This window comes from Sciurus vulgaris (genome assembly GCF_902686455.1).
Source record: "Sciurus vulgaris genome assembly, chromosome: 18".
Lineage (NCBI taxonomy): Eukaryota > Metazoa > Chordata > Mammalia > Rodentia > Sciuridae > Sciurus > Sciurus vulgaris.
In genome coordinates, this window is record NC_136479.1 from 16,367,962 (window position 1) to 16,394,241 (window position 26,280).

The 26,280-nt window shown below is 54.3% G+C and overlaps 1 protein-coding gene across 6 annotated transcripts; it reads left to right on the forward strand.

The window, feature by feature from the left end:
- POLR3E (RNA polymerase III subunit E) lies at positions 1 to 25,624 on the forward strand. Of its 6 annotated transcripts, XM_079120404.1 has the most exons (21): positions 1 to 160; positions 4,478 to 4,551; positions 5,980 to 6,030; positions 8,329 to 8,406; positions 9,019 to 9,134; positions 9,446 to 9,528; positions 10,971 to 11,078; positions 11,413 to 11,462; positions 12,314 to 12,433; positions 13,397 to 13,482; positions 13,731 to 13,775; positions 13,863 to 13,954; positions 14,725 to 14,845; positions 17,579 to 17,660; positions 18,985 to 19,044; positions 19,128 to 19,285; positions 19,685 to 19,746; positions 20,164 to 20,687; positions 22,488 to 22,565; positions 24,114 to 24,239; positions 24,865 to 25,624. In XM_079120404.1, the coding sequence occupies exons 2-21, from the start codon at positions 4,516 to 4,518 to the stop codon at positions 24,919 to 24,921; spliced, it is 2,133 nt and encodes a 710-aa protein (XP_078976530.1). In that variant the 5' UTR covers positions 1 to 160; positions 4,478 to 4,515; the 3' UTR covers positions 24,922 to 25,624. The 6 variants fall into 6 exon arrangements, 5 of the variants coding, with proteins under 5 accessions (XP_078976530.1, XP_078976531.1, XP_078976532.1 ...); XR_013760642.1 differs by lacking the exons at positions 24,114 to 24,239; positions 24,865 to 25,624 and adding an exon at positions 21,778 to 21,917; XM_079120405.1 differs by lacking the exons at positions 22,488 to 22,565; positions 24,114 to 24,239; positions 24,865 to 25,624 and adding an exon at positions 21,709 to 21,916.
- The last annotated feature ends 656 nt before the right edge of the window (positions 25,625 to 26,280 follow it).

Here is a 26,280-nt window from a genome sequence, read left to right on the forward strand (position 1 = left end):
AGGAAGCGCGAGGGCCGGCCCAGCTCCCCCCACGTGTCCGCCGGAGTTTCTCCACCAGCAACATGGCCGCTCCCTGACCCGAGAGCCCGGCCTCCGCCGCCTTTGCAGCCCGCGGGTACCTGGGCGGTTGCCGCCGTCCGCGCGCGGCCCCGGCGGAGAGGTGAGTCCCGACTTGCCATCGCCGGGGTTCGGGCTCAGGCCGCCGCGTTCAAGGTGGGCCTGGGCCGGGTTTCCCGAGTAGGCCGGGGAAGCCGGCGCGGAGCCGAAGGGCCGGGGCCTCCCGGGGCTCGGGCGGGGAGGGCGGGCAGCACGCCCGGGTAGACCCCGGCCACCGGCGGACCCCGACCTCTCGCCCGGCCTGGGGGTCTGGGAGACGGGGGCCCAGGCTGGCGGCCGTGACTCAGGGTCCGGCCGCCCTGCCCCGCCCGGGCCTCCTGCGGAAGGAGCACCTGTCCGAGGGCAGCCGCGTCCCGGCGTGGCTGCTCGTGGCGGCGGCTGCGTGGTGGGCGTGAGGAAGGGGCCTGACCTCCCGCGAGCGAGGCGAAACCGTGGACGCTGTGGCCCGGGCCGGCGGCCGCCCGGATGGGCAGGGGGAGGGTGCCTGGGCCCCTCGCGGCTGACCCCGTCAGCCCCTGCCGGGCCGGGCCGGGCCCGGAGTGCCTCATTCATCTGTCCAGGCACCGGTTCGGTGTTTCCTGAGAGCAGCGCGGGGCTGCGGACTCGGCTGACAGTTCAGTCGGTGGGGCTGTCAGTAACTCACTAAGGTCGCGTTGGTATGTCAGCCTCAGAGTCGTTGCGCTTGGGGGCGAAAAGAAGGGATCTAAGCAGTCGCCACGGTTTCCTCATCTATGAAATGGGAATAATAGCAATTCCTGCCCCGTAGGGTTGCGGGGAGGGCTAGGTGGGGCAAGAAGAGTGCCGCTCCTGCTTGCAGGGCTTCATTTGTGGCTAAGGCTCCTACCTTCTTGCATTGGAGGAAAACGTGTTGCCACGTAATAGCAAACCTTCCCATAGGTTACATCTACACCATTTAATCCTGGCTGCAGTCCTGTGGAGGCTGGCACTTTCCTTATTTTGGCTTTAGGGATGAAAATAGGAAAGGATACCAAGGTTAGGCACTCCACCGTAGGTCACAGATAGTGGGGCGCAGAGGTGGGATTTGAACCTGCACAGTTCCACTCCAGAGTCCAACCTCTTAACCACCATACCATACTGCCTTTTATCACAGATATGAGCAGCACAGTGCTTAAGAATGAGGATCTTTGCCATCAGACCCGAGTGTCTGCCTTGATTACCCTGCTCTCTGGCACTGTGACCTTGGACAAATTACTTGCTCTCTGACCCTCGCTTTCTCTTTTCTAAATTGGGGATGATAACATCTTGATTTACAGGGCTAATGAGATGAAATGTAAATCTTTTTTTTTTTTGGTACTAGAGAAAAAAGTAACCATCCCCATAACAACTTGATGAAGTCAGTATAATTATTATCTCCATTTTATGGTTGAGGAACGTGAAGCGTTGAGAGACTTTTATAGAGTTTATATCCTAAGAAGACAGTCAACACCTAAGCAAACAGACCCAGAAGTTCCAGATTGTAAGAGCCACTCAGGAAAGAAATCAAGGGGTTGTGGTTGCCTGGAAAGGGATTGGAGGAGGAATTTTAAAGGTAAGCTGGTCAGGGAGCCTCTCTAGCCCCGGAGGAGGAGGAGGAGGATGGTGTTAGTGGTGGTCGTGTCTAATAAAATGAGCAAGCTGGGGCCTCACCAGTCAGAGACCCAGCAAGTAGCCTCAAGGCCAGGTGCAGATGGTTAGAGGGAGTCAGAAACAAGATAATGTAGGGTCTTAGAGGGACAAGGAATAGGAGTTTGGATTTTATTTTATGTGAAAGTTGAAGGGTCTTGAGCAGGGGTATGGTGTGATTTACTTATTTCCAGGACTAGCAGTTGCTGGGAAAACTGGAGGTAGAAAAGAGAGGCCATAGGGAAGCTTGTTAGGTTAGGGTTAGGGCTTTTGGAATTGCAGGTCAAGGCGGGGTGCAGTGATACACAATTACTATCCCAGGTACTAGGGAGCCTGAGGTAGGAGGATCTCAAGTTTGAGGCCAGGTTGGGAAACTGTGAGATCCTGGTTAAAAATAAAAACAAAAAGAACTAGGGGTGTAGCTCTGTGGTAGAGCACCCCTGGGTTCAATTCCCAGTAAACCTCCCTGCCCCCCAAAATCAATCTAATTGCAGGTCAAGATTTATTACTGAGATGTAAAATCACCTCAGGGAGATTGTTGCCAGCATTTTTATTTTGAATGAACAGGGTAGAAAGCATTATTGCATCACATAGTAGGGACAATTATATTATGTGAAACTTGCTTCAGTTATGTAATTGTGTGTCTGTTCTGGGTCATTGATATGAATCAAATTTCTTACTGTGGGTCTCAGGCTGAAAACTTTGAATGCCACTGAGTTGGATCATGTTGTCTGGGAGGCTGAAGGGAGGCGACAGTCTTTGTAGGAACCAATCATCCAGAGGGAGAAGTGCCAGCCCTCCAGCTGAGAGGGCACTTATCCTTCTGGGTGGATCTCAGGGCTGGAGGAAGCCCCTAGGGCAAAATAATAGCCGAGAAAGAATGATTTGCACCTTGGGAACCTCCCAAGCTACTCTTAGTGCTTGTGATCTGTTGCCTTGCTCACGTAGAAGTCCCCAATCTCAGCTGTCCCCAGAGCCAGCCGCAGAGAAGGTAGGTGCTGGACACAGGTATGTGTGTGATACTTGGCGGCCAGTGCCGCTGGGGTGGGTCGGGCGCCCCTCCATGCTGCACTGTAGCAGGCTCGAGCTGCCAGCTCCTGTTTGTGTTTTCACCCAGCCCTCCATCTTCCGAGCTGGTGATGGCCCGGTTCCCTTCAGTCTCTCTTTCCTGCTTCAGATACTCCTCTGCTCAAGTCCTTGTGTAGCTCCCTATGACACAGCATCCCTGTGGGCCTGTTTTTTCAGATAACAAATGGGAATTGCATGCCTGCTATGTGCCGAGCACTGAGGATGTAGCAAGGGACAAAGTAGACTAAGTCTCTGCTTGCCTGTGGCTTATAGCTTAGTGGCAGTGGGGACAGGTACAGAGTATAAACTATCCCATGGTGATAGGTGTTATGGAGAAAACCAGAGCCCAGAAGGGAATTGTGGGGGTGGGGGTGGGAGGTGGGCAGGGTGGTCTTAGGGATGAGGTGACATTTGAGAAAAAACAAAGGTGAAAGAGGGAGCTAGGAGGTTGTCAACTGGTAGAGCAGTCACTGAAGCCAGATGTGACTTGGAGGCTAGTGGGAGGTGAGGCCTCAGAGGTAAAGGGGCAGAGGTTTGGTGAGGCCCATGGAGTGAAACACACTGGCTCTGAGGGAGATGGGGAGTCCTGGGGGCTTTTGTGCAGAATGACATGATCTGACATGGCTTCCTAAAGTTCAGCTGGCCCTGGGGTCAAGCAGAAGTGGCAGAGGAGTGGCAGATTCTGGCCATCCTTTGAAGATAGACCTCCAGGGCTTACCTTGTGGGATGAGAAGGGAAATGGCCAGGATGAGGCCACCGTTTCTGCCGGAGCAGTCTCAAGTTTGGAATGTACACTTGCAATAAGTGAGATGAGATGGGGCCTGGGGAAGGAAGGGGCGTCGGTGACACTGAGTCCTGAGGTGAAGGTGTTATGCCCCTTTAAACATTAAATAGTTCCAACAGAGCTGCTGAGGTCTGTGGAGCCCGGCTCCTCCCCCGCCAGGCCCACCCTCGGCCTTTGGGTGGGAAGCTCGGCCAGCTCAGTACTCTGTCCCCTCCATGTTGGCCCGAAGCCCTGCTTCTCCAGGTCCTTGCTGCTGTGCTTCCCTCCTCTTCCCTTTCCCTGGCTTGGCTTGTCCAGATCCTTCTGTCCTTTAAGCCCAGCACACATGCTCCTGCCCCAGCAGGGAGGCCTTGCCTTCCACAGAAATCCCCTTTCCATCACTGGCACCTGAAGGCCAAAGGCCTGGATTTGAAGTTCGTCACCTTACTGTGTGACTTTAGGTAAACACATGTAAAGTGTCTCTGAGTTCAGTCTGTTGCTTGTAAATCGGGGATAGTCAAGCCGGCTCACAGGGCTGTTGTACTGAGTGGAGTGGCCAGCACGTGAAGGGAGTGGGCCAGCCAGCCTCCATCCTCAGGGCTGGCTGTGGTCCGTTTCCAGTGGTCAGGAAACCCACATGACCATGCATTTGTCTTCTCTCGGGTGCAGCCAGCATGTGTTGACTGGGGTCTTTTTGCTTGTACCCATTGCTTGGTTGTATCTTTCTTTTTTTGACACAGGGAATGTGGTTGGTTGTCCACTGTGACTCCACTGCAGATGCAGCTGGAGGGTCAGTGTTTGTGTGGACTCCTGCCTCCTGGTGCAGGGCCTGTGGAGGAAGAGGTGCCCCAGCAGTGTTGGCTGAATGACTGGCTGACCAACCTGGTCTCTTGCGCTCCTTTGCAGATCGAGTCCAAGGACTGCGTGGCTGGCTCCCCCCTAGTATGGCCAATGAAGAGGATGACCCAGTGGTTCAGGAGGTAACTACTGCTCTTCACCCTCTGCTGGGGCTGCAGGTAGTGGGGCTGAGTTCCTCCCAGATGTCCTCAGGCCAATCTAGGAACTGTTGGTGTCTAGGGACCCTGATCCTTGCTGTCCCCAGACATCAGCATAGCCAGTCCCTCCCTCATCCCCTCCTGGTCTCTGATCTAGCACCACCTTACCAGAGGCCTTGCCTAGCCACCCCTAGACTTAAGTTCATTTGCTTTTTGCCTGTTTACAGGAAAAGCCAAGTACAGTAGCACCTGGCACTTAAGTGCTCAGTGACTCTTCGTTGAGTGAGTGAATGGATGGACGGGACAGCTCTGCCTTCCTGGGCTTACCAGATTCAGTCACTCAGCAGTTGTTCATTAGATCCAGTGTGTGCCAGGGGCTGTGACATAACGGCAGGGTTGTGTCCCTGTCCCTAGAAGCTCAGAGGCTGTGGGTGAGACATAAGGAAGGAGTCTCAGGATGCAGCCTGGGAGGCAGGCTCTGGAACTGGCATAAGAAGAGAAAATTGTTTATGAGCACTTACCCTTTGGAATTCTTTCAGCCCAGGCCTCAGACCTTTGAGAGCAGAAGGCAAAAATACCTGTGTTTGCCCCTGCCTCCTGTGTGTGTCTGGAACCCGGCTTCCAGTTGGAAGGGCAGGCACAGGAGAAGGCTCCTATGAGGAGAGTTAGTCTTCCTTGTTTGGGGGTTGCTGCTAAGGTCTTGAACTACTTAAGTACATGTAAGCTGCATTTACACTGCAGAAACCAGTGAGATCAGGGTGATTGGCGATGTCTTAGGAACTGAGGACAGAGGCAGCTCACTGGGCACCCAAGGGGCCCTGATGTGCTTCTGCTTGGGGGGTGACTGCTGGGTCCTCCAGGGTGAGTGAACGGTGGAGGCTCAGGAGGCAAGCCTGAGCAGTGTGTGCAGAGGTCTAGGGGTGGAGAGCCGGAAGCAGGGCGAGAAACTGCTGCCCCATGGCGTAGGGGTGGTTAGCGTTAGGAAGAAAGAAGCCAGATGGGTCAGGGAGGCCTTGCACACTGCCTTGAAGCAGGGAGACAGGCTCATCCGGGAGAGGCAGGTGGGAGGCGCAGAGAGGAAGTGCAGTGTATCAGCCCTCCCCGGCCCACCTCAGAGAGCCTCAACTCTGCTCCGGAGGCATCCTGATCCCGGCAGCCCCAGGAACTGTTCTCATTGGGGTAGAGTGAACTTGGGTGGGGGACCAGCTGAGCTCTTGTCCTGGTCCTCTGGGGGCTGCTGGGAGTGAGTCCTGGATCGGTTAACTATGTTTATAGCATGACCTTAACTTTTTCCTCCTCCCCCAAACTGCCCCTCTGAGCCATCGCCCCTGAGAGATGCGTGGCATGTGCGCATGCCTGGGGCGGGCAGCCCCTGTCCTGTATCCTGGTTAAGACTTCTCCCCTTGTTTCCAGATCGATGTGTACTTGGCTAAAAGTCTCGCAGAGAAGCTCTATCTGTTTCAGGTAATTACAGAACTTGAAGGTAAAGGGGGAAGCAAGTGCTGATGGAGTGGCGGAGAGTGGGCGAGAAGGCCTGGGCCCCTCAGCCTGGCTGAGACGCCTCAGCATGTGGGGTGAGGAAGCCCTGGGTGGGCCATGATGGGGAGACGGCAGCACGCGGAAGGCATAGCCCAGCAGGGGTCAGAGCTGGGGCTCTGGGGACAGACCCTGGGGATGGAGACCCGGTTCTGTCAGGCTTAGCTTTCAGCCCTTGGACAGGTTTCTTAATCTCTCTGCCTTGATTTCCCTGCAGAGTGGTGATAGAAATGAGGCCGCCTTGTAGGGTCCCTGTGAGAATTTCCTGCCAACTGTAATGACCCCAGGTGTTAGCCCTGTCTCTGGGCCTCCCCGCTGGGCTGTGAGCTTCTAGTGGCTAACACCTATTGAGCATTTACTGTATACCAACACCATTTAAAGCACTTTTGTAAGTTAATTAATTTCATCTTTCAATAACCCTGTGGTGGTGGTAGTTATATTTTTATAACTTTATTGAGATACGGTTCACACCCCATACAGTTCCCCCATTTAAGGGTACAGTGTGGTGGATTTTAGATTCTTCACAGGGCTGTGCAGTCAGCACCACAATCTGTTTTCATGCATTTTGGCGTCTCCATAGGAAACTCCTCTCTACCAGCAGTTCTCAGAAGTCCCCCACTTCCGCCCTGACCTGTGGTTCTAGGCAACTTTCTGTCCCTGTAGGTTTCCCTGTTCTGGACATTCCATATAGATTCAAATCGTGCATGTGTGGCCTTTTTGACTGACTCTTTGACATGGGGTTCTCCCATGTTGTGGGGGTGTCTGTACTGCATTTCTTGTGGCTCAATGATACTCCATCATGTGACTATGCTAGTTTGTTTATCCATTCATCAATTGATTGGCCTTTGGCTTGTTCACTTTTGGCTACCCTAAATCGTGCTGCGTGAACGCCTGTGTACACGTTTTGGTGTGAATGTCTTCAGTTCCCTTGAGCGTCTTGCCAGGAGTGGAATGACTCATCTGGTGGCTCTGCATTGGACTTTTTGAGGAACTGTCAGACTGATTTGAATCATTTTATGTTGTCAAAAATAAGTTGGTCACTGGGTGTGGTGGCACACACCTGTAATCCCAGGGACTTGGGAGGCTGGGCAGGAGGATCGAGAGTTCAAAGCCAGCCTCAGCAAGTTAGCAAGGCCCTAAGCAACTCAGTGAGACCCTGTCTATAAATAAAATATGAAAAAGGGCTGGAGATGTGGCTCAGTGGTTAAGTGCCCCTGGGTTCAATCCCTGGTACCCCTTCCCCCAAATAAAACAAAACGAGTTGGTCACGTTAGTGCTTTCACCCTCATGTTGCTCTTGAGCAGGCTGTGGCGGGCAGGCCTGTCCCCAAAACGGCCCTTCTTCAGGGCTTTGTCAAGGCCAGCTGTGCTCCAGGCTGTTCTCACCGAGCTTCCTGCTCCAGCCTGGGAAGCAGGAGGAGTCACCCACTGTACTGCTGTTAAGTGAGCTTTTAGGAAATGGCCATTTCCTGGTTAGAATGCAGCTGGCCTGAACTGGCCCCCGAGGGCGGAGTTCATGCTCCTTGCTGCTGCATCTCCGCCAGGCTCACTGCAGGGACTGTCCTGGTGCCAGGCAGTGACGGCTAGAGCTTGTGAGGATCGGTCCAAACTCTGGCTTGTCCACCTGCAGTCACTGCAGGGGAGCAAGAAAGGGAAGGTGCGTCTGTGGGGACAGATGGGGAAAGGTATCCCCATGCGATCAGAGCAGACTTACAGTGTGAGCCAATGACATGAGGGTCACTCCACCCAGGAGGGCGCAGGGCCTCCGTGACTCGCCCCCACCAACAGTGTGCTGTGGGCAGGTCCCACGTGCAGAAGGAGCAAGAATGGGAGCGGCACTTGGCCAGCCTTCTTTGCTTCTGCTTCCTCGTGGTCTCCTCTCACTTGTCCTTCTCGCCTGGATGGCCTGTAAACTGGTAGTTGGACCTTGGACCCTTACTCTCACCTCTGTGCTCTGTGGGTTGCTGGAGTTCCGCCTGCCTAGGCACATCCCTCAGGAGTCACAGACATCATAAAATTGTCCTTGGGAAGGAGGCTAGGAGGCGCCAGGGGGGTGGGCCTGCAGGCAGAGGCTGCACAAGCCTCGTGGGAGGGTGGTGGGTCCCTGGGTACTCTGGTCTCTGCTTGGGGTGCGGTTGGGCTGGCTATTGATTCTTGACCAGAGCTCCTGAAGCCCAGCTCTGGCTGACCTGGGCAAGGTGGACTGATGGTACCCTCACTTCCCCAGTACCCCGTGCGTCCAGCCTCGATGACCTATGATGACAGTCCACATCTCTCAGCCAAGATCAAGCCCAAACAGCAGAAGGTAGGGCTGTCTTATGGTGGACGTGGGTCAGGGAGGGGTGTCTGAGGGGGATTCGACAGAACCAAGGAGACAGGCCCTTTGGGGACTGGAAGCCCAGAGGAGCACTTGGAGAATTAAGAGAGCAGCAACTTGCAGGACCTGGGAAGCTGAGGAGGAGAGTGTTTCCAGGAAGGGAGTGGGCAGCTTCAGCGAGGAGCGAGGCTCCAGATGAATTGGGGAGAGCCCATGTAACTCGGCGTCCAGGACGGGGAGGGGTGCCTGTGAAGCAGGCCCAGTCTGAGGAAACCTGGTGCCCAGAGGAATGAGGTGATGGGGACAAGGAGAAGCATGCCCCCAGCCAGCTGCAGCTCTGGCCCCACTGGTCACGTAGAGATTCAGATGTTTGGGACTGGAGTGGGGGACAGACAGGACCTCATGAACTACCCTCCTGCCCACGAAAAGCTACTTTGACACTTCTGTTGGGATTTGGGTTTGTGGCCTCTGGTGTGGATGGAAACCCAGGTGCCGTTGGGGCGGGACACTCTCACTTCTGGGCAGGGACAGGGTTGGGGTGTCCCTGGGGAAGTCGTGCTCTGGGGTCCTCACAGATGTGGGTATGCTTGGTTCCTCCAGGTGGAGCTTGAGATGGCCATCGACACCCTGAATCCCAACTACTGCCGCAGCAAAGGAGAGCAGATCGCCTTGAACGTGGACGGCGCCTGTGCCGATGAGACCAGCACGTACTCCTCGTGAGTCCCCAGGCCCCACTGAGATCATATGGGAACCTTTAAAAGGCTTCAGGGACATCATCCCTTTGGTCCCATCCCTGGGCTGCCCTCCTGGTTCTTCCTGGGCTGCATGGGAAGCTGGCCCAGGGAGGCCCTGTCCACCACTCATCTCTTGGTCTGCGAGCAAGGCCACCTGTCTTCTTATCCCCTGGCTCCTCTCCGGAGGCAGTCACAAACTGCCCTTGGCCTTGATTCCTAGCTGGTGTATTTCAGAAAGCGTCCAGACTCTCTGGAGCCTCCTTCCCCTTAACATTGGTTCTCCTGTGTCCCAGGAAGCTGATGGACAAGCAGACCTTCTGCTCTTCCCAGACCACCAGTAACACATCCCGCTATGCGGCTGCGCTCTACAGGCAAGGTACCTGGGGAGGGAGGGTGGGAGGGAAGGGCCGGGGCAGGGGAACCTTAGCAGTTTCATGTCCAGTTCCTGCCTCCCCTGAACAGGGACCTGGCAATGTGGAAATTACAAACCACAGTGGTCAGGGCACTGGAAGGGACCACCTCTGGAGACTGCTAGGACTGGGGCTCCAAAGGCATTTTCCTCCTGGACACGTGCATGTGCAGTGGAGCATAACTTTCGGGACAGGTGGTGGAATCTGTTTTTAAGTACAATTCCAATCTGAGGCAGCATCCCATCAAGACAGGTGACAGCGTGTCCACACAGAGATGTGTACACAGATGTTCGCAGGCGCTTTCTTCACAATAGCCCGAAATAGAAGCAACCAAGGGTCCCTCGGTGATGCTGGATGAGAGAATATGAGCTGGCTGTTAGAGTGCTAGCTGGCTGTGTGAAGGAACGAAGTGTGCCACAGGCCACCGCATGGAGTCTGAGGGCTGAGGCTCAGGGGAAGCAGCCGGCTGGGGAACACACCGTGCGGCCCCATTGATACGGAATGGCTGGAATTAGCACATCCACAGTGAGAGGGTGGATTCGCAGTTTCCAGAGGCTGAGGGCAGAGTGAAGGGATCGACTAGTTCTTTTTGGGATGGTGAAACATTCTAGAATCAATTGTGGTATTAGTCATAAAACTCCGTGAATATGTTAATGTACTTTGAATTATATGCTTTAAATGGGTGAATTGTATGGCATGTGAGTCATATCACAGTAAAGCATGAAAAAAGATGTTTCAGTAGTCTACAAAGCTATAAACGAAACTAATTTGAACACTGAGGAAACAAAACGAGTAGAGTGAGAAGTGGTGTCTGGGAACTCTCGTCTTCTCTTTGGAACTGTGTCTCAGAGCCATGGTTGTTTAAGGCCACAGTCCTGCATCCAGGACCGGAAGAAAAGTCGTAGCCTTGGTCAGAGACCACACAGGTCCATCAGCCCAGGCGGGGCCACTTCTCCAGCCACATTGGCACTAACAGACTCCTCCCGGATGGGTGGGATTTGACAGGAAGAGGAGAAGAAACAGGCGTAGGGACGGGGCCGGCCAGGATGCTTTGGCAAAGGCCTGGAGGGGGAAAGGATGCAGTGCCTGGTGTAGTGGAGTGAGCAGTGTGGGGAGAGAAGTGGGGACGGGTTGCAGGGGCTTGAGGTAGAAGTGTTGGGGGTGGGCCTGAAAGAAGTGGCCGTGAGCAGAAGTGTTCGGGCTCCTGTCCTGGCCTGGGTGTTGCTGTCCACCAGGACCGGGTAGCCTTGGGAGTGGCCCCTGCTTTGGGATCGTGTGCTGGAGCAGAGGTGGGAGGCAGTTTGGTAGTGGGCCTTTGCCTTCAGGGGACCTGGCGATTCCCTTGAGCCCAGCTGGGTGTGGCAGCTTCAGTCCCTAAAGGCAGGTTACACCCTTCTTCCTCTGCCAGGTGAGCTCCACCTGACACCTTTACATGGCATCCTACAGCTGCGGCCCAGCTTCTCCTACCTGGATAAGGCAGACGCCAAGCACCGGGAGAGGGAGGCGGCCAATGAGGGTGAGCCTGGGTCCCCGCCCTGCTGTGCGTCTGCCTTGTGGGCTGGTGTGGTTGGAAACAAGTCCTCGGGGTCAGATCCTAACAAGCCGAGCCCACCCAGGCCTCTGTGTACCAATGCCAGCGGCACCACCCCCACAGGCAGGACTACCAAAAAGTCTCCACACACTGCTCAGTGTCCCTGGGGACGGAAGAGCCTCCAGGTGAGATGGATCCTCAGCAGATGCAGCGTCTGCAGGACAGCTTGGGCAGCTGGCTGGGGCCCCCCGGGTAGGGTCGAGTTGGGGCTGTGAGCAGCTCCGCCAGAGGCTGCAAGCCGGGGTTGCTTCTCTTGCAGCTGGGGACTCTTCACAGGATGAGGCAGAAGAAGATGTTAAGCAGATCACGGTGAGTTCTGGCCCAGTTCAGCCTGGCAGGGAGGCCTCAAGGTGGAGTGTCTGCGCAGAAGGGACTCACCTGTCACAGGGCAGATTGCCCGGCCTCTGGCGCCTCCCTGCTGGGCGGCCTGGAGGGAGCAACCTGACCTCTTACCACTGTCAAGGATGACAGCGCTGTTGATGTAAGAGAGCGGATCCTGGAGCTTGGCGGGAATTGCCTGGGAACAGGAAGCCAGCTCCCAGGAGCCCAGTGAATCCACATGGAGTCCATGTTAATTACCTTTGTGAATCGGCCCTTTCAATGGTGCACAGATGAACTGTTTCCATCTCAGTGTTTATTCCTGCATCTTAAAGATTATCGGAATATTTACCTTCCATGGTGGCTTATAAAGTTCCCCCATTTGAGTGTATTTGGGTTAAACTGAGCATTAGCAAGAAAGTGCTGCACTGACCTGCTTGCGGGTCTGGCTGGCGCTGTGCAGTGAGTGCAAGTGCTAACCCTCCAGCCTGCGGGCCGAGGGGCTGCTTCTCAGTAACTTGTTGGGTGATCGTTGAAAACTCCCTGCCCTTCCTGGGACTTGTGGCCCTGGCTGGTAAGGCGTGCTTTGTGCCCCAGGGTTATAATCCAGCCACCGCCCCTAGCAGGCAGCGGAAGCAGGACAACCCTGTTCCCCGCTGGGGTTGGTGGCTCAGAGGGCCCTGGTTGGAACTGAATTTCACAGGCTCATGTCAGGAAATGAAGCAGGAGCTGGGAGTGGAAATCGCTGCTGTGGGATTTTCTGGCCTCCTGTCAAGGGTTGGGACAGCAGCCCAGGGAGGGTCACAGGCCAGAGGGTGTGACCCTGCCCATCCCACCTCCAGGTACGATTCTCCCGGCCGGAGTCGGAGCAGGCCCGCCAGCGCCGCGTGCAGTCGTACGAGTTCCTGCAGAAGAAGCAGGCGGAGGAGCCCTGGGTCCACCTGCACTACCATGGCCTGAGGGTGAGCTGGGGCCTGCGAGGGCCAGTGCCGGGGTGCTGCTCGGCCCACTTTTCGCTTGCTTCAGGTTTTGTCAGGCCTACTTGGTAACAAAGGGCCAGGAGGAGCAGCAGGTGGAGATGCCACCCTGCTGGGTCTGCCTGGGGGGTTTGGTCCCCGGGCTCTCTGGGAGCTTGAGTGTCTTGCTGGGCCCACGTTAGGGCTGGTGTTTGGTTACGTGTTCTTCACACACCATGGATCCTGATCGCAGGCCAGGCACTTCATCTGGGTACTGCCATCTGTTGCATGCCTGCTGGTTCATGGTGTACCTGCCCCGAGGGATTTTTATTGTACTCGGTTTCATCTCGTGTATTGACTCTAGTCCTTGAAGCTGTGTGTTGAGTGAGGGAAGCAATCGAATAACTGAGAGCTCCCAGAGATGCAGGGTTAGGGCTCCCCAGTGTTCTTTGTGTGGGGAGCAACATTTCTTCAGACATTTCTTGGAAAAGATTTATATTAACAGAGCCTCAGGGTCAGACTTCCAGACACTCTGATTTCCTGTGTGTCCCTGGCCAAGTTACCTAGCTTCTCTGAGCCTCCTGCTTATCTGTTAAATGGGAATAGTAAAAACCTTGTGGTTTTGTGGGCGAGATGAGTTATATGTGTGCAGCTTTTGGAACAGTGCCTAGCACATCACAGGTGCTCAGTGAATGTTGGCTACCATCTCAGTCATTGTTGGCAGTGCTCCTACTTTATAGATGGGCACTGAGGCACAGGCGCTGGAGCCGGGCAGGTCATAAAGCCGGGAGGAAGGTGATTGAGGCCACATCACAGAGGCCTTGGGTGATGTGCTCAGGAGGCTGCATGTGGTCCTATGATTTAGTCTTGAAGCAGGACAGCGGGGGCTGGCATGGGAGGTGACGCAGGGGTGAGGCCTGGGGAGTCTGGGCCTGAGCTCTGGCTGAGCCCTGCCCCGTTCTTCAACAGGACAGCCGCTCCGAACATGAGCGCCAGTACCTGCTGTGCCAGGGTTCCAGTGGGGTGGAGAACACCGAGCTCGTCAAGTCACCCAGGTGGGACTGGCTGGAAGCTGGCCAGGACCCCAGGAGGGTCCCTCCAGTGCAGGTCCTCCCTGGGGGCTGCAGGCCTCCTTCACAGGGGAAGGGTGGAAGAGGGGCGATTGTCCCTGGAGGGGGCCTGGGAGGTGGCCCAGGAAGAGATGATCTCCACTTCCTGCGTGAGCTAGCAGCCTGTGAGCCGGGGCAGGGGCGGGGCAGGGACAACGCCCACAGAGCCTCTGACACCTGCCCTCTCCCCACAGCGAGTACCTGATGATGCTGATGCCACCCAGCCAGGAGGAGGAGAAGTGAGTAGGGCTGGTCGCCTCTCCTCCCTCCCTTGCCCTCCCCCAGCTGCCTCCTTGAGCCCCTCACCTCACCTCTATTTTCAACAGAGACAAGCCTGTGGCCCCCAGCAATGTCCTGTCCATGGCCCAGCTGCGCACACTGCCCCTGGCTGACCAAATTAAGATCCTGATGAAGAATGGTGGGTGCCACCCTCTGCCCCCCCAGTGGGCCCCAGGCCAGCTGTGGGACAGTCTGAAGGCCAGAGCCTGTCCAGCTTCGCAGCCTGTCCCTATCTAGACAGATGGCACCCACATTGGTGCAGTGGCTCCCTCAGATGGGCTCCAGGCCGTCCTCTCCACTTCCCTGCTAGGCAGCCTGGGCAGGTCTCTGACGGACAGAGTGGTGGGGGACGCAGAGGTGAGCCTCTGAAGGGCTCCGCGGAGGCTTGCGTGCGAACGTGGACTCGCCGTGCTCCCGCTTGCGCTTCCTTGGCGGCCTCAGCAGGCTCCACACAGCAGGCACTGGCTGCCTGTTCTCACCCAGGCTCCTCTGAGAGGATCCCGGTCCTCTGCAGAGGTTCTGACCTTCCCAGGCCTTCCCTGTGCTCATGTGGGGTCAGCAGAACACAGGGGTTGAGGCATGGGCTCCTGCCGAGTTCCAGTCCTGGCTCTGCCACTTCAGTCTGGTGATCATGGTTGCGTCTTAAATCCTTTCTGGGCTGAGTAGTGACAGACTCCCTCTCCTGAGGGGCTCCCAGGTCTTCCTCAGTGGGCACTTCCTCAGAGAATCCCTGCAAGGGTGCAGAGGTGCACAGTCCCTGGCACACGGCAGCATCCCGTGAATGTCAGCCGTTGTATTTGCCACATTCGGCAGGTGTCATGTGAGCTTGATGCTGCGCAGGTGCCTGGGGGAGCGGGAAGGGGCAGGCCCCCCTCCCCTTGTCTAATGAGACACCTGCCTCCGCCTCAGTGAAGGTCATGCCTTTTGCCAACTTGATGAGCCTCCTGGGCCCCTCTGTGGACTCCGTGGCTGTTCTGCGTGGCATCCAGAAGGTGGCGATGTTAGTCCAAGGAAACTGGGTGGTGAAGAGGTAAGGTGCCTGCGCTCTCTTATTGGGAGGGAGTGGGAGCACTCCGTCCATTTTATTTGGAGTAACTGCTGATATTTGGGGTTTAAATGCACAGGGTCCTTTTTTTTTTTTAAATTCATTTATTTATTTATTTTTAGATTGTGCTGGGGATTGAACCCAGGGTCTTGTGCATGCAAGGCAAGCACTTTACCAGCTGAACCATATCCCCAGCCTCGTTTTATATACGTTCTTAATTAACTTCTGGATTCTTTCTTATGTTTCCACTTATTCTTTTAATTTGGAAGTGATTCTCCTAACCTTTTTATTGGTTGCTTTGCCGTTTGCAGCTTGCTTTCATGACTAGTCACAGTTGTGCATTAACTGCTGCCTTTACCCTCTTCTAAGATCCTAAGACTACACTCACCCCCCCACTCATGCAGCAGCGTTTGTGTGCTGTGATTCTCTGTGTTTTTAAGCTCCAAAGACTCCACCCAGCCAGTTTGTGTTGTCTTTCTAGTACCGGAGATTGAACTATCACCGAGCTACTTCTCCAGCCCTTTTCCCTTTGAGACAAGGTCTCACCAAGTTGCTGAGACTGGCCTCAAACTTGCAATTCTCTTGTCTCAGCCTCCAAGTTGCTGAGATGACAGGTGTGCACTCGCGTGTTTGCCTGTTGAGTTTGCTCACATTGCCGCATGCCTCTGAGCCGCCATCTGGCATGCTTCCCCTGCCTGAAGAATGCCGTAGTATTTCCCTTGATGTAGGTCTGTGAAAAAGTGGTTTCCATCTCATCTGGAAATGTCTGTTTCACTTTTGTTCTTGAAGGATATTTTTATGGTGTGTAGGAGTCCAGCTGGTTGATCATTTTCCTTCTATACAGAGATATAATTATGCTCTGACTTCAGTTTTTATTGACAGATTCTCCGTGTCATTCTTGTTCCTTTATTTCCTGCTGGCTGCGTCTAAGGATTGCTCTTTGTTTTGGCTCTGCAGTTTCATTAAGCTGCGTCAAAGTGTGCATTTCTTTTATGTAACCCATTGGGTTCATAGGTCTTGAATCTGTGGCTCGGTGACCTGCAGTAGTCTCCCTTTTGCGATTCCCCCACCAGACTGTCAGTTTCACGAGTAGGGCCTTATTGTATCCCCAGCCTGGAATAGTGCCTGGCATACAGCAGGCCTGGGCGAATGCAGGAGGCTGTGTCCTCTGTACACTTGAATGGTAGTGATCGAACATGGGGGACGCAAACACTGCTGTGCTCCCCTACCCCATGCTGGGTGTTGAACCAGGGCACGGTACTCCTGAGCTACATCCCCAGTGCTTTTTGTCTTTATTTTGAGCAAGGTCTCACTAAGTTGCCCAAGAGGGCCTGGGACTTGCAGCCCTCCTGCCTCGGCCTCCTGAGAGCTGGGATTGCAAGTTCCCATCACCTCACCCGGCATGGGACTCGCTTGTGAACTAGTGTATTGTAAGGTGAAAAATCTGGCAAAAAATAGAGTTCCAGGATTTTTAAATAAGTACTTAATTGCAAATTGTCCATTTTAGTCGTTTGGCCAAGCAAATTGCAAGGTATATTCATGTAACTGCCACGTGGTGGCACCCTTTCACTGGGAAGCAGATGCCTGGTTATTGTGTGTTACCCAAGTTTGTTTTTACAGAACTTTGTGATGACACATCACCTATAAAGTAGGACCAAGCATTTGTATTTGTGCCATGAGTGAATGAAAGCCAGGAGGGGCCATCCCCTGAGGACCCTGATCCGCAGAGGGAGGCACAGAGTCTTGATCTTACTGCCCAGCAGCCACAGACTGGGTTAGAACTCAAGCTTCGGGACTCAGCCTAGGCCCTGCCTGGCACTGCCCATGTCCCTGGGGGTGCTGTCCCTTGGAGTTATGCACGTCACTGGGACTTGAAGGCAGGGACTCCTGGGCCTTGGGTGTTCTGTCTGCCCAGAGTGCCTATGAGCCCCCCTCTGACGGGCCTGGGCTGCTGCCCACAGGCCTGTGGGCCATAGTCCTTCCAGGCCGTCCTTATGTCCTTGTGAGGAGGTAAAAACTCGTGTTCCTTGAGTAAACAGCCTTGATGGGTGCTCCGTGCGTGAGCTGTGCTCCCACTCAGATACCGTTCCTGTCAAGAAATTGGAGTGCATTAGAGGTGGGGATCCGAGGCGTGCACCTGGCTCTTTGGTCTGACCCACATTTAGTGGGGACCTCGTGTGTGTGGCCTCCGTCAGCACCTTAGGCCAGTGGCGTGTCCGTGGTGGATTGGGCGGGGTGAGGGGAGGCCTCCAGCAGAGACCCCACAGGCCAGGCTGCCTGGAGACAGGGTCAGGGTCATGCCGTGGAGATGCTGGAGCTCATGCGCCCTGGGCCTTTACCCAGAGTCCCTGGGCTGCATGCTGGTCCTATTCTCTCCTGAGGCTTCCCCTCTGCCCTCCGGCCTCGTTCACACCCCTGCCTCTGGGCAGCGGGCGGAGGCCTCGGGCTTGCTTCATCTCCCATTTCTCCTGGGGCCCCCGCACTTCACATAGGGGAATGGAGTCTTCCAGAGTCCTGGGCTCCTCCAGGTCCCAGGCTTGCCAGGCTGGGCCAGTCATGAGTGATGAGTTGGAGGGGCAGGAGGATGGCCTCTCAGGTGGCTGGGCAATTGCTGCCCACACACAGCTCGTGGAGCCAGCCTCCGAGGAGCGAGGCCTAGAAAGGAGGATGCAGAGGGGGCGGGTGTGGGACTGACGCGCCATCCCCTTGCCTTGGCAGTGACATCCTGTACCCCAAGGACTCATCAAGCCCTCACAGCGGCGTGCCAGCCGAGGTGCTCTGTAGGGGCCGAGACTTTGTTGTAAGTACCTGGAGCTCTTGGCCTCCCTGGGGGGTGTGGGCAGAGGACGTGGGCAGCAAAGTCTTGAGGACTTAGCTCCAGCTGTGCCCTCAGTGCTTCCGACCCCACGTTTTCTCCTCCCCCGGGAATCCTGGAGTCTCGTGCTTGTAGAATCTGAGGTCCTCAGGTGGGGTTGCAGCTGGCTCTGTTCTGACCCAGAAGAAGGTTCTGTTTGAGTGGCATTTAAAAAAATCTTGCCCTCATTTTTCCCTTGACCAGACCATCCTCGGTGCAAGCTAGATTCCTTAGCTGTCACAAACAGTGGACAGTTGGCACCACTGGGCCCCCAGCCCTCAGGTGCCAACTTTGGATGGGATTGTCCCAACTTCTCCACAGTCCTGGTGCCTTTGCTTTGCCAGTGTGTGTCCTGAGTTTATGACTCTTGAGCTTCCTTGTCCCTCCTTCCCCACCACCCTGTCCAGTCATCATATCCAAAGCTTAAATCCTTCCCAAGACCTTGACCCTGGCACTGCCCTCCTAGACCTTGGGGTCATGCTTTGAGTTTGGTGACTGCCCTCCGGGTTGCCCGTGGCGATCGTCACACGCTCCCACATCGACCCTGCCACACAGGGAGCCCTTAGTGTCTGCCCTTTATTTCCTGATTGGATGTCCCAGCTCTTTGCGGCGGTCGGTGTCAAGGGGACCGGGCAGTGTGTTCCCACCGTGGGGGTCAGTGTGGCTTGCGCCGGGCTGGCTCACTCGTGGACAGCTGCCCTGACCACTCCCGCAGGCATGCAGATGCTGCCGGGCAGAGGGCTTGGCAGGGCTCAGATCCAGGTCAGGTCTGAGTTGTCGTGGGTGACGTTTGTCCTTTCCCTCTGTGTCTCGGACATCCACCCTCGTCTCTCCCAGGCACCCCATCATGAGATTCAGGAAGCACGAGAGCTGCTAAGGCAGCAGGAGTTATGGGGTGCTGAGCGTTGGGGCCCCTCCTGCAGGGTCACCTCCCTGAGTCCTCATGGCACTCAGAGGTGCTAGGACATGGCAGTGAGCCAGATGGGCAAAGCCCTTGCCCCAGGGAGCATTTTGGTTTTGGTGGGGAGGGGTGGTCCTGCCCTGGACGACAGGACCCTGGGGCTCCTTCATAAAGCAGAAACAGCTCAGCGGCTGCCAAGGAACATGGCTAGGAGAGGGGCCAGGAGCCATGTGAGGCTGGCTGACACCAGGCTCTGAACCACACCATACCCCAGCCAGGCCCCAGGACCACCACCAGAGGTTAGGGGACAGTCTCAGGAGCAGCCACCTCTGAGGAGAAGCCCTGGGACATGCTGCTTTCTCTCCACAGATGTGGAAGTTCACACAGAGCCGTTGGGTGGTAAGGAAGGAAGTGGCGGCAGTGACCAAAGTAAGTGGCGTTCCCAGTGCCTTGAGCCCCAGGGCCTGTTGCAGACTCCAGGCTGGCCATGCCTCACCTCCCGCTCCCCTCAGCTCTGTGCAGAGGATGTGAAGGACTTTCTGGAACACATGGCCGTAGTGAGGATCAACAAAGGCTGGGAGTTCATTCTGCCCTACGATGGGGAGTTCATCAAGAAGCATCCAGATGTGGTCCAGCGGCAGCACATGCTGTGGACGGGCATCCAAGCCAAGTAAGGGCCCGAGGGGCAGCGGGAGGTCCTGGGCTCCACTTGGCCTCAGCCCTGCCCCAGGGGCACGGCCGGGCTGGATGGGCAGGTGGATGCTGCCGGCTACCCAGCGGCTCCCAGGATAGGACTGGCGTAGCCACACCCCTGCTTGTCAGGGCTGATGTGTGCTGAAGGCGGGGGAGGAGAGGAGGTCACTCAGACCTGCAGCAGGGGGGCCGGGTGTCATTCCCCATCCTGGCCCTGGGGCCCCAGGTGGATGTGGACCTGTGTGTGGCTGGAGGGTCTGCCAGGGCAGGGGACCTGCACATGTTGTCGGTCACCGGGATGTCGGAGGCTTGTCTCTGTTGAGGCAGATGGAATGGGATGTGGTTCAGAGTTCAAAGGGTTTATTCCTTTTTTCAGATTAGAAAAAGTCTATAATCTTGTAAAGGAAACCATGCCAAAGAAGCCGGATGGACAATCAGGTGTGTGGGGCTTTGGGCTTGGCGCACACTGTGGCTGCTGAAGGGCTACTTTTCAAGAGCAGGTCAGAGGTCAGGCCTGGAGAGGGTCGTTGGCTCTCATTGTTGGCCCCCTCCCTCCTGCTTAGCCTGGGCTGTGGCCTGTGTCGTCCAGGTCGCGCCCCCGATGGCTCATCAGTGGGTGGATGGGAGAGCCTGCTGGCAGGACTCACAGGTGACCCATTTTTGAGTGTCTCTGGATGTGGGAATTTGATTTCCCCACTCTGTTCCTTCTCTCTGTGGGGCACTGAGTTCTCCATAACAAGGTGGGGGAAGGACAGCATGCGGCCTCTTAACTGCTGTCCCCTACCAGGCCTCAGACTGCAGGTCCTCGTCTGCCCAGGCCCTATGCTTTCCTGACCAAGCTGCCCCTCCCCATAGGACCTGCAGGGCTGGTCTCTGGGGACCAGCGGGTCCAAGTAGCCAAAACCAAGGCCCAGCAGAACCATGCCTTCCTGGAGCGGGAGCTGCAGAGGCGGAAGGAGCAGATGCGGGCATCCACAGTTCTGCCCCCTGTGCAGATCAAGGAGGAGCCCCTGAGTGAGGAGGGAGAGGACGATGAGCAGGAAGCAGAGGACGAGGAGGAACCCATGGACACTTCACCCAGTGGTGGCCTCAACAGTAGGCTGGCCAACGGGCTGCCTGCTGGGCGGGCAGCAGGCGGGGACAGCTTTAATGGGCACCCGCTCGCAGGCTGTGCCAGCACCCCTGTGGCCCGGGAACTGAGAGCCTTCGTGGAGGCCACCTTTCAGAGACAGTTTGTCCTCACGCTGAGTGAACTCAAGCGCCTCTTCAACCTGCACCTGGCCAGCCTGCCCCCGGGCCACACGCTCTTCAGTGGCATCTCGGATCGTATGCTGCAGGACACGGTGCTGGCCGCTGGCTGCAAGCAGATACTGGTGCCTGTAAGTAGAGACTGTGCTGCCAGGACAGGTGGACAAAAGAAGGCTACCACAGCCCCTCGGGAGGGTCCTGGGCAGGCAGCACGGAGCTGTGGAGAGAGGTCTGCTCGTGGTCGGGGAGCGGCCCTCTGCCTGTCCTGGGGAAATCGGCTGCTTAGAAGCTGTGTGGGGATCTGGGGTGGGGGGCATCCTTGTGTGACTGCTGGCCATGTGTGACCTCGGGCAAGCTGACCTGAGGCTCTGTCCTCATCTGAAGGGGGGCGGCGCTGGTTTTTGTAGTAGGCCTTTGGTAAGGTTGCTGAAGGCCCTGACCCGTGTCTGGCCTGCAGCAGGGCCTCAGCAAGTGGAGGTCCTTCCTGATTGAACTCTGGGAAGTGGGAGAGCTGGACTCTGAACCTCAGTGGTGGCTCTGGCCTTATTGCTACCACTGAGTCGGGCCAAGAGGCCTCCTTGCTCAGGAGAGGCTCGCTGACCAGCACAGTTCTTGGGCTTTAGACACTGCTTACCAGGCCCCTGGAGCAAATCATCTGCACCCTGGGCTTTTCTGTCAGTGGTAAGGACCCTCCAATGGGGAAAGAGGGGCAGAGTGCACTGGAGCCTTCTGTCCTTTCCTGTGACCCAAGGGATGGGTCTCAGGTACTTCCCAGCCCCAGCAGCAAATGGGGTGAGGTAAGACTGTAGCGGTCTCTTAAAAAAGGGAGTGTTAACGTGTCCAGGGCCAAGGGCCGTGCCTGTGTATGTGAGGGACAGAAGCTAGAACAAGAAAGAGGCTCCTTGGATCCCAGGCTAGCAGGACTGTCTCAGGGGACCCAGCCCTGCTGGCAGGGAGACTTCCCTGAAGTCTCCTTCAGAAGGTGCTGGAGTTTGAGGCCTCTTCCCACCCAGCAGCAGTGTCTCTGTAGGCCTTCAAGGGAGGGGTGTCTGCCTAAGGTTAGTGAGGTTGTCCTGGGCCACAGGTGTGGACAGAGGTGGAGGATGTTCTGCCCCCAGGGCCTGCTCTGGCCACGCTCCTTCCTCTTGGCAGGACTGGCATCTGGAGGAGACCTGTGTGGAGCTCTCCCCCTGAGATCCTGACATGAGGACCTTATCATAGGCCTGTCCAAGATGGAAGAGGCCTCAGATCCATCCAGCCTTCTCTTTTTACACGAGGGAGCTGAGGCCTAGGGAGAGCAAGTAGACTCACAGAGACTTACCTCCTGGTTCTACTATTTATTAGCTGTGTGGCCACTGACAGTGAGTAAACCTCTCTGAGCCTTTTCCTCATGGAGAAGGGACATAGGAATGCCTCGGTACTGCTCTATTTCTAATGAGGACGAGGGTCAGGGCCTCCTTCCTGTCCCATCTCTCCAGGTACCAGGCCTGCACTGCCCCCTCTAGTCCTCCCTGTGGATCGTGCCGTCAAGTGGCATGGCTGACTTGGCAGTCAGGCAAGGCCTCTAAGCCACACTCATGCAGGCCTTGTGGGAAGCATTTGAAAGGAAGCCCCGGGGAACCCCTAAGAAGTCATGGGAAAGGGCACTTTTCGGGACACATCTGAGGGTTGACACTGGGCTTAAAGCAGAGTTGAGCCAATGGGAGGCCAGTCTTCTGATCAGAAGAACCTGGCTTCCCCGTCCCAGGCACTTGTGCCCCACACCCCCCTCTCTGAAGCCCTGTCAAACCCTGCAGCCAGTGCGAGGCAGGAGCTGGGATGGAGCTCACCTCCCTAGAACTGGGCTGGTATGGGAGGGAAGGAGAGGAGTGGGCAGGACTGAGGGTCTGCATGGAAAATAAGTGACCGACTCACACCTGGGCCTGGGCCAGTTTCCCCCACAGACTGCTGCTTCCCCGGATGAGCAGAAGGTGTTTGCCCTCTGGGAGTCTGGAGACATAAGCGATCAGGTAAGGCGACCTTTGCTGCCGCGCCGTGGTTTAGGCTTCAACTTATGGATCCCAGTGCTGCTCTGGGGGTTGGCTGCATCAGAATCACCTGTGGAAAGCGTGTGTTCCAGGACGCACTCCAGATTCAGTTCTGTTCAGTAGTCGGGTGGTGGCCTGCAGAGCTTCCTGGAGACGACTCAGTGGCCCTCCGTACTCTTGTGCAGAATCGCAGATGTTGACGTCCAGAAATTTTCTTTAACTCATGCCTAAATTTTAAATGAGCAAAGGCCCACCAATCTCTGCCCCTGACAAGCAGGCTGAGGGTAGATGCCAGGTGGGCCTGTGGTCTTGTCTGTGGTGTGGAGGTGGCCACAGCTTGCGGCAGGCCTCCCTGACTGAGCCTGGGCTTTCAGCCAGAATCACTGCCCTCTGGCTTTTCCGACTCCTACTCTGATAATTCAAAGTAGTAAGTGCACATTTAAAAACCACGAGTGCTATGGACAGGATGTGCCTGTGCTGCTGTTGGCCGTGTCACCTGTGGTGGTAGAGGACAGAGCTCTGCTGTGCTGGAGAATGCAGAGAGGCCCAGATGGGTACTAATAGAACTAAAAATCACTGTTCCTGGTAGGACCAAAGATCAGTGATGTGCTGTGGCTACACGACTTGGCACGTGCACCTCAGCACTTACCTTTGAGTGTAATTCCCTGGAAGCTGTTGCTACCTTCTGCTTCCCCAGGTGACTGGCTCTTTCTTACCTCCTGCTGGCTTCCACCTCACACTTTAGCTTCTGAAGGGGCATAGTTGCATGCATTCTTTCATGTTTCAGGATGGCTTTCTTTTGTCCTCAAGTATTTGTCAACAACTAGAATTTTAGGGGACGAATCATTTGCCCCTGAGTTTGAGGTGTTTTTCCATTTCAGAATTGTCAAAGGTTCAGTAACATTTTTAAAAAATATTTTTAATTGTAAATGGACATGATACCTTTATTTCTATGTGGTGATGAGAATTGAACCCAGTGCCTCACACATGCTAGGCAAGCGCTCTACCACTGAGCCACAACCCCAGCCCTCAAATGACATTTTTTGATCCTTTACGTCATTTTGTGTATTAGTGCAACTTCCTGTATACTGAGTTCATTAAATAATGAATACTAGAAAGGTTGTTCTTAGGAAATCCTGTGAGTTGATCATTTCTCCTCTTCTTCTGCTTTTGGGGTATAATGCATTTCCCAGCATCCTGTTTCATGGATGCAGTGGCATATTTAACCAATTTTGATACCTGTTTCTCATTCCTTTCCTTGCCTACTAAATCACTTGTCACTCTTGGGTTTTATCATGCATAAGTATGTACAAGCTGCTCATCCTGAGTCCCTTTACCACACTTCTTTTGTTCTTGTGACCTTGACTGGGGTCTGGAGAGATGGTCATACACATTAGTCTTTAATTGGAAGTGCTGAGCAAGGATTGTTACAGCTTACCATGTGGGGTTAGGTCCATAGCGTTGAGCGTCTTGTTTGGGGATGTTTTATTTGGGTGCTGTTTCCATAATAATACATTTTTGCTACTAAAGCATCGACAGGTTTTGCTTGAAATTTTTTCCAAAAATTACCGGGTACGCCGGAACATGATCCAGTCTCGGCTGACTCAGGAGTGTGGAGAAGATCTAAGCAAACAGGAGGTGGATAAAGTGCTAAAGGTATGTCCGTTTTGTGCATACCCAGAGTCTCTGGGGCCTCAGCCCTGACCACTGACTGAGGAACACAGCTGCCTTTCATGCAGTGTGTATATCCAGTCAGGCTTTCCACCTTGTGGTCAGGGTATGGGGAATGGGCAGGAGGGCTTCTTCAAGCAGGATGGTCATCTCATCCTCTGAAGAATGCTAGGCCCCCAGGACCCTATAATGCTTTTTGTTTAAGTTTATGTGGTGTTGAGGATTGAAGCCACTGCCTCACGTGTGCTCTGCCTGTTATGTTAAATATTCAAGGGCATGTGAATCATGATTTAAGTTAACCAGAACAAAATTTGTACTGTTGGTAAAGCACATTCAATTCCCTGAGGAAAAGGTGGCCCAAGGCCCAAAACACTAAAGAAGATCCTGGGTAGTTCCTGCAGCAGCATGCTTAAGCAGTTCTTGATTTACTGTTGGTATTCTGTCCATTAGTCAGAAGGTTTTTTTGTATTTTCTTTTTCCTCAGATATAGATAGTACCATGTATAAATAAATGAATAAAATAAGGGTCTGAGAATCAAACCCACTGAGCCACAACCCCATAAATCAAGTTTTGAGAGACCAGACACATGCATGCGTTTTTCTCTTCCTAGGACTGCTGTGTAAGCTATGGTGGCATGTGGTACCTTAAAGGGACAGTACAGTCTTGACAATAGTCGGAAACCACTGACTCAACGAATCCAAACCCAAGGAAGGATGGCGGAGCTGGAAGTCGTCTCAACCTGCCTCAGAAGATGCAGAGCAAGAGGCACTGCCCATCTCATGCCTACGGTGTGGTCCACTGGACAGAGGGGTGTGGTCCAGCTTGAATGGGAGCGCTCCCAGCAGGGACCAGCCGGGCCGCCTTTGCAGTAGTTTGAAATTCCTGATGTATTTTGCTTATTTGGTTTCATTCTCATAATAAAGAGAGTGTATACTGACGTGGGCAGGATGATGAAAATCATGGTTTATATTTTCCTTTTTAAACTTAATGCCAACAAAGTCAAAGTTATGTTTACAAGATGAAGAAAACCTCAAGGTCTATATAATTAAAATGCCTAGAGGCCAATATTTAGTCTTAGATTATCTATCTGCTAAGACTTCTGCCAATTTCATTAAACCACACTGAATTGTTTTACTGTTGGGTTTCTGTGGCCACTTTAAACCTACTTTATGTAGCAGTCTCAACTGTTTACATGAACCATAGCAAAAAAATCAGAATCAAATCCATCTTCTCTTAAGGTTTGTTTGCATTTTTATGCAAACTAAACCAGGTAAGTATGAAACAATGTGTAAGTGAGGTTATCACACTTTGATGTAAAAAAAATTTATATTTTGTGTATTTTTAAAATAAATGCTAACACTAAACTGGTATCATGGTACTACTGTCTTCAAATGGTTATAGGAAGGCAATATCTTGAGCTCCCAAAGCGTATGTTTTGCATTGCTTTTCTCCCGAGTCTTCAAAATCCGGCCTTTTATACTTACAACCCTCTCGGTATGGACTAGCTACTAGTAAACAACTGGACAGCACAGACCTAGAGGATGATGGGAGAAATCAGTGGGCTGGGTTGGGTAAGATGTGAATTTTGCCTCATAATTAAGGTTTTTGCCATATAATTATTTTGTACAGTACAGCCACTTCTAATGATCTATGCTGCTTCCCTCTTCCAAGAAACAGGAAATATTAAACAACTTTAGCCATAAATCAGGCATCAGTCGGGAATGTACTTTCCCAAATAAACATTTGGTAACATAGAACCAAGAACACAATCTGTTGAACTAATTAACATACAGGAGCCTAAAAAGAGTAAGTTACCAGCAATGATTTGGAGTATGTCTCAGCCATTATGTTACGTTCCTTTCTATCTTTCAACGGTGAATCCCTTCATGCAACAGCGTAAATGAGCTCTCAGTGCTACTGTGTAACACAGTGTACCAGGCAGGCACAGTGCTCAGTCTGAGCCTTAAATACTTAGAATTCAGTGTTTTAACAGATAAGTTAATTTAAGGAATATAGGAAGAATGTA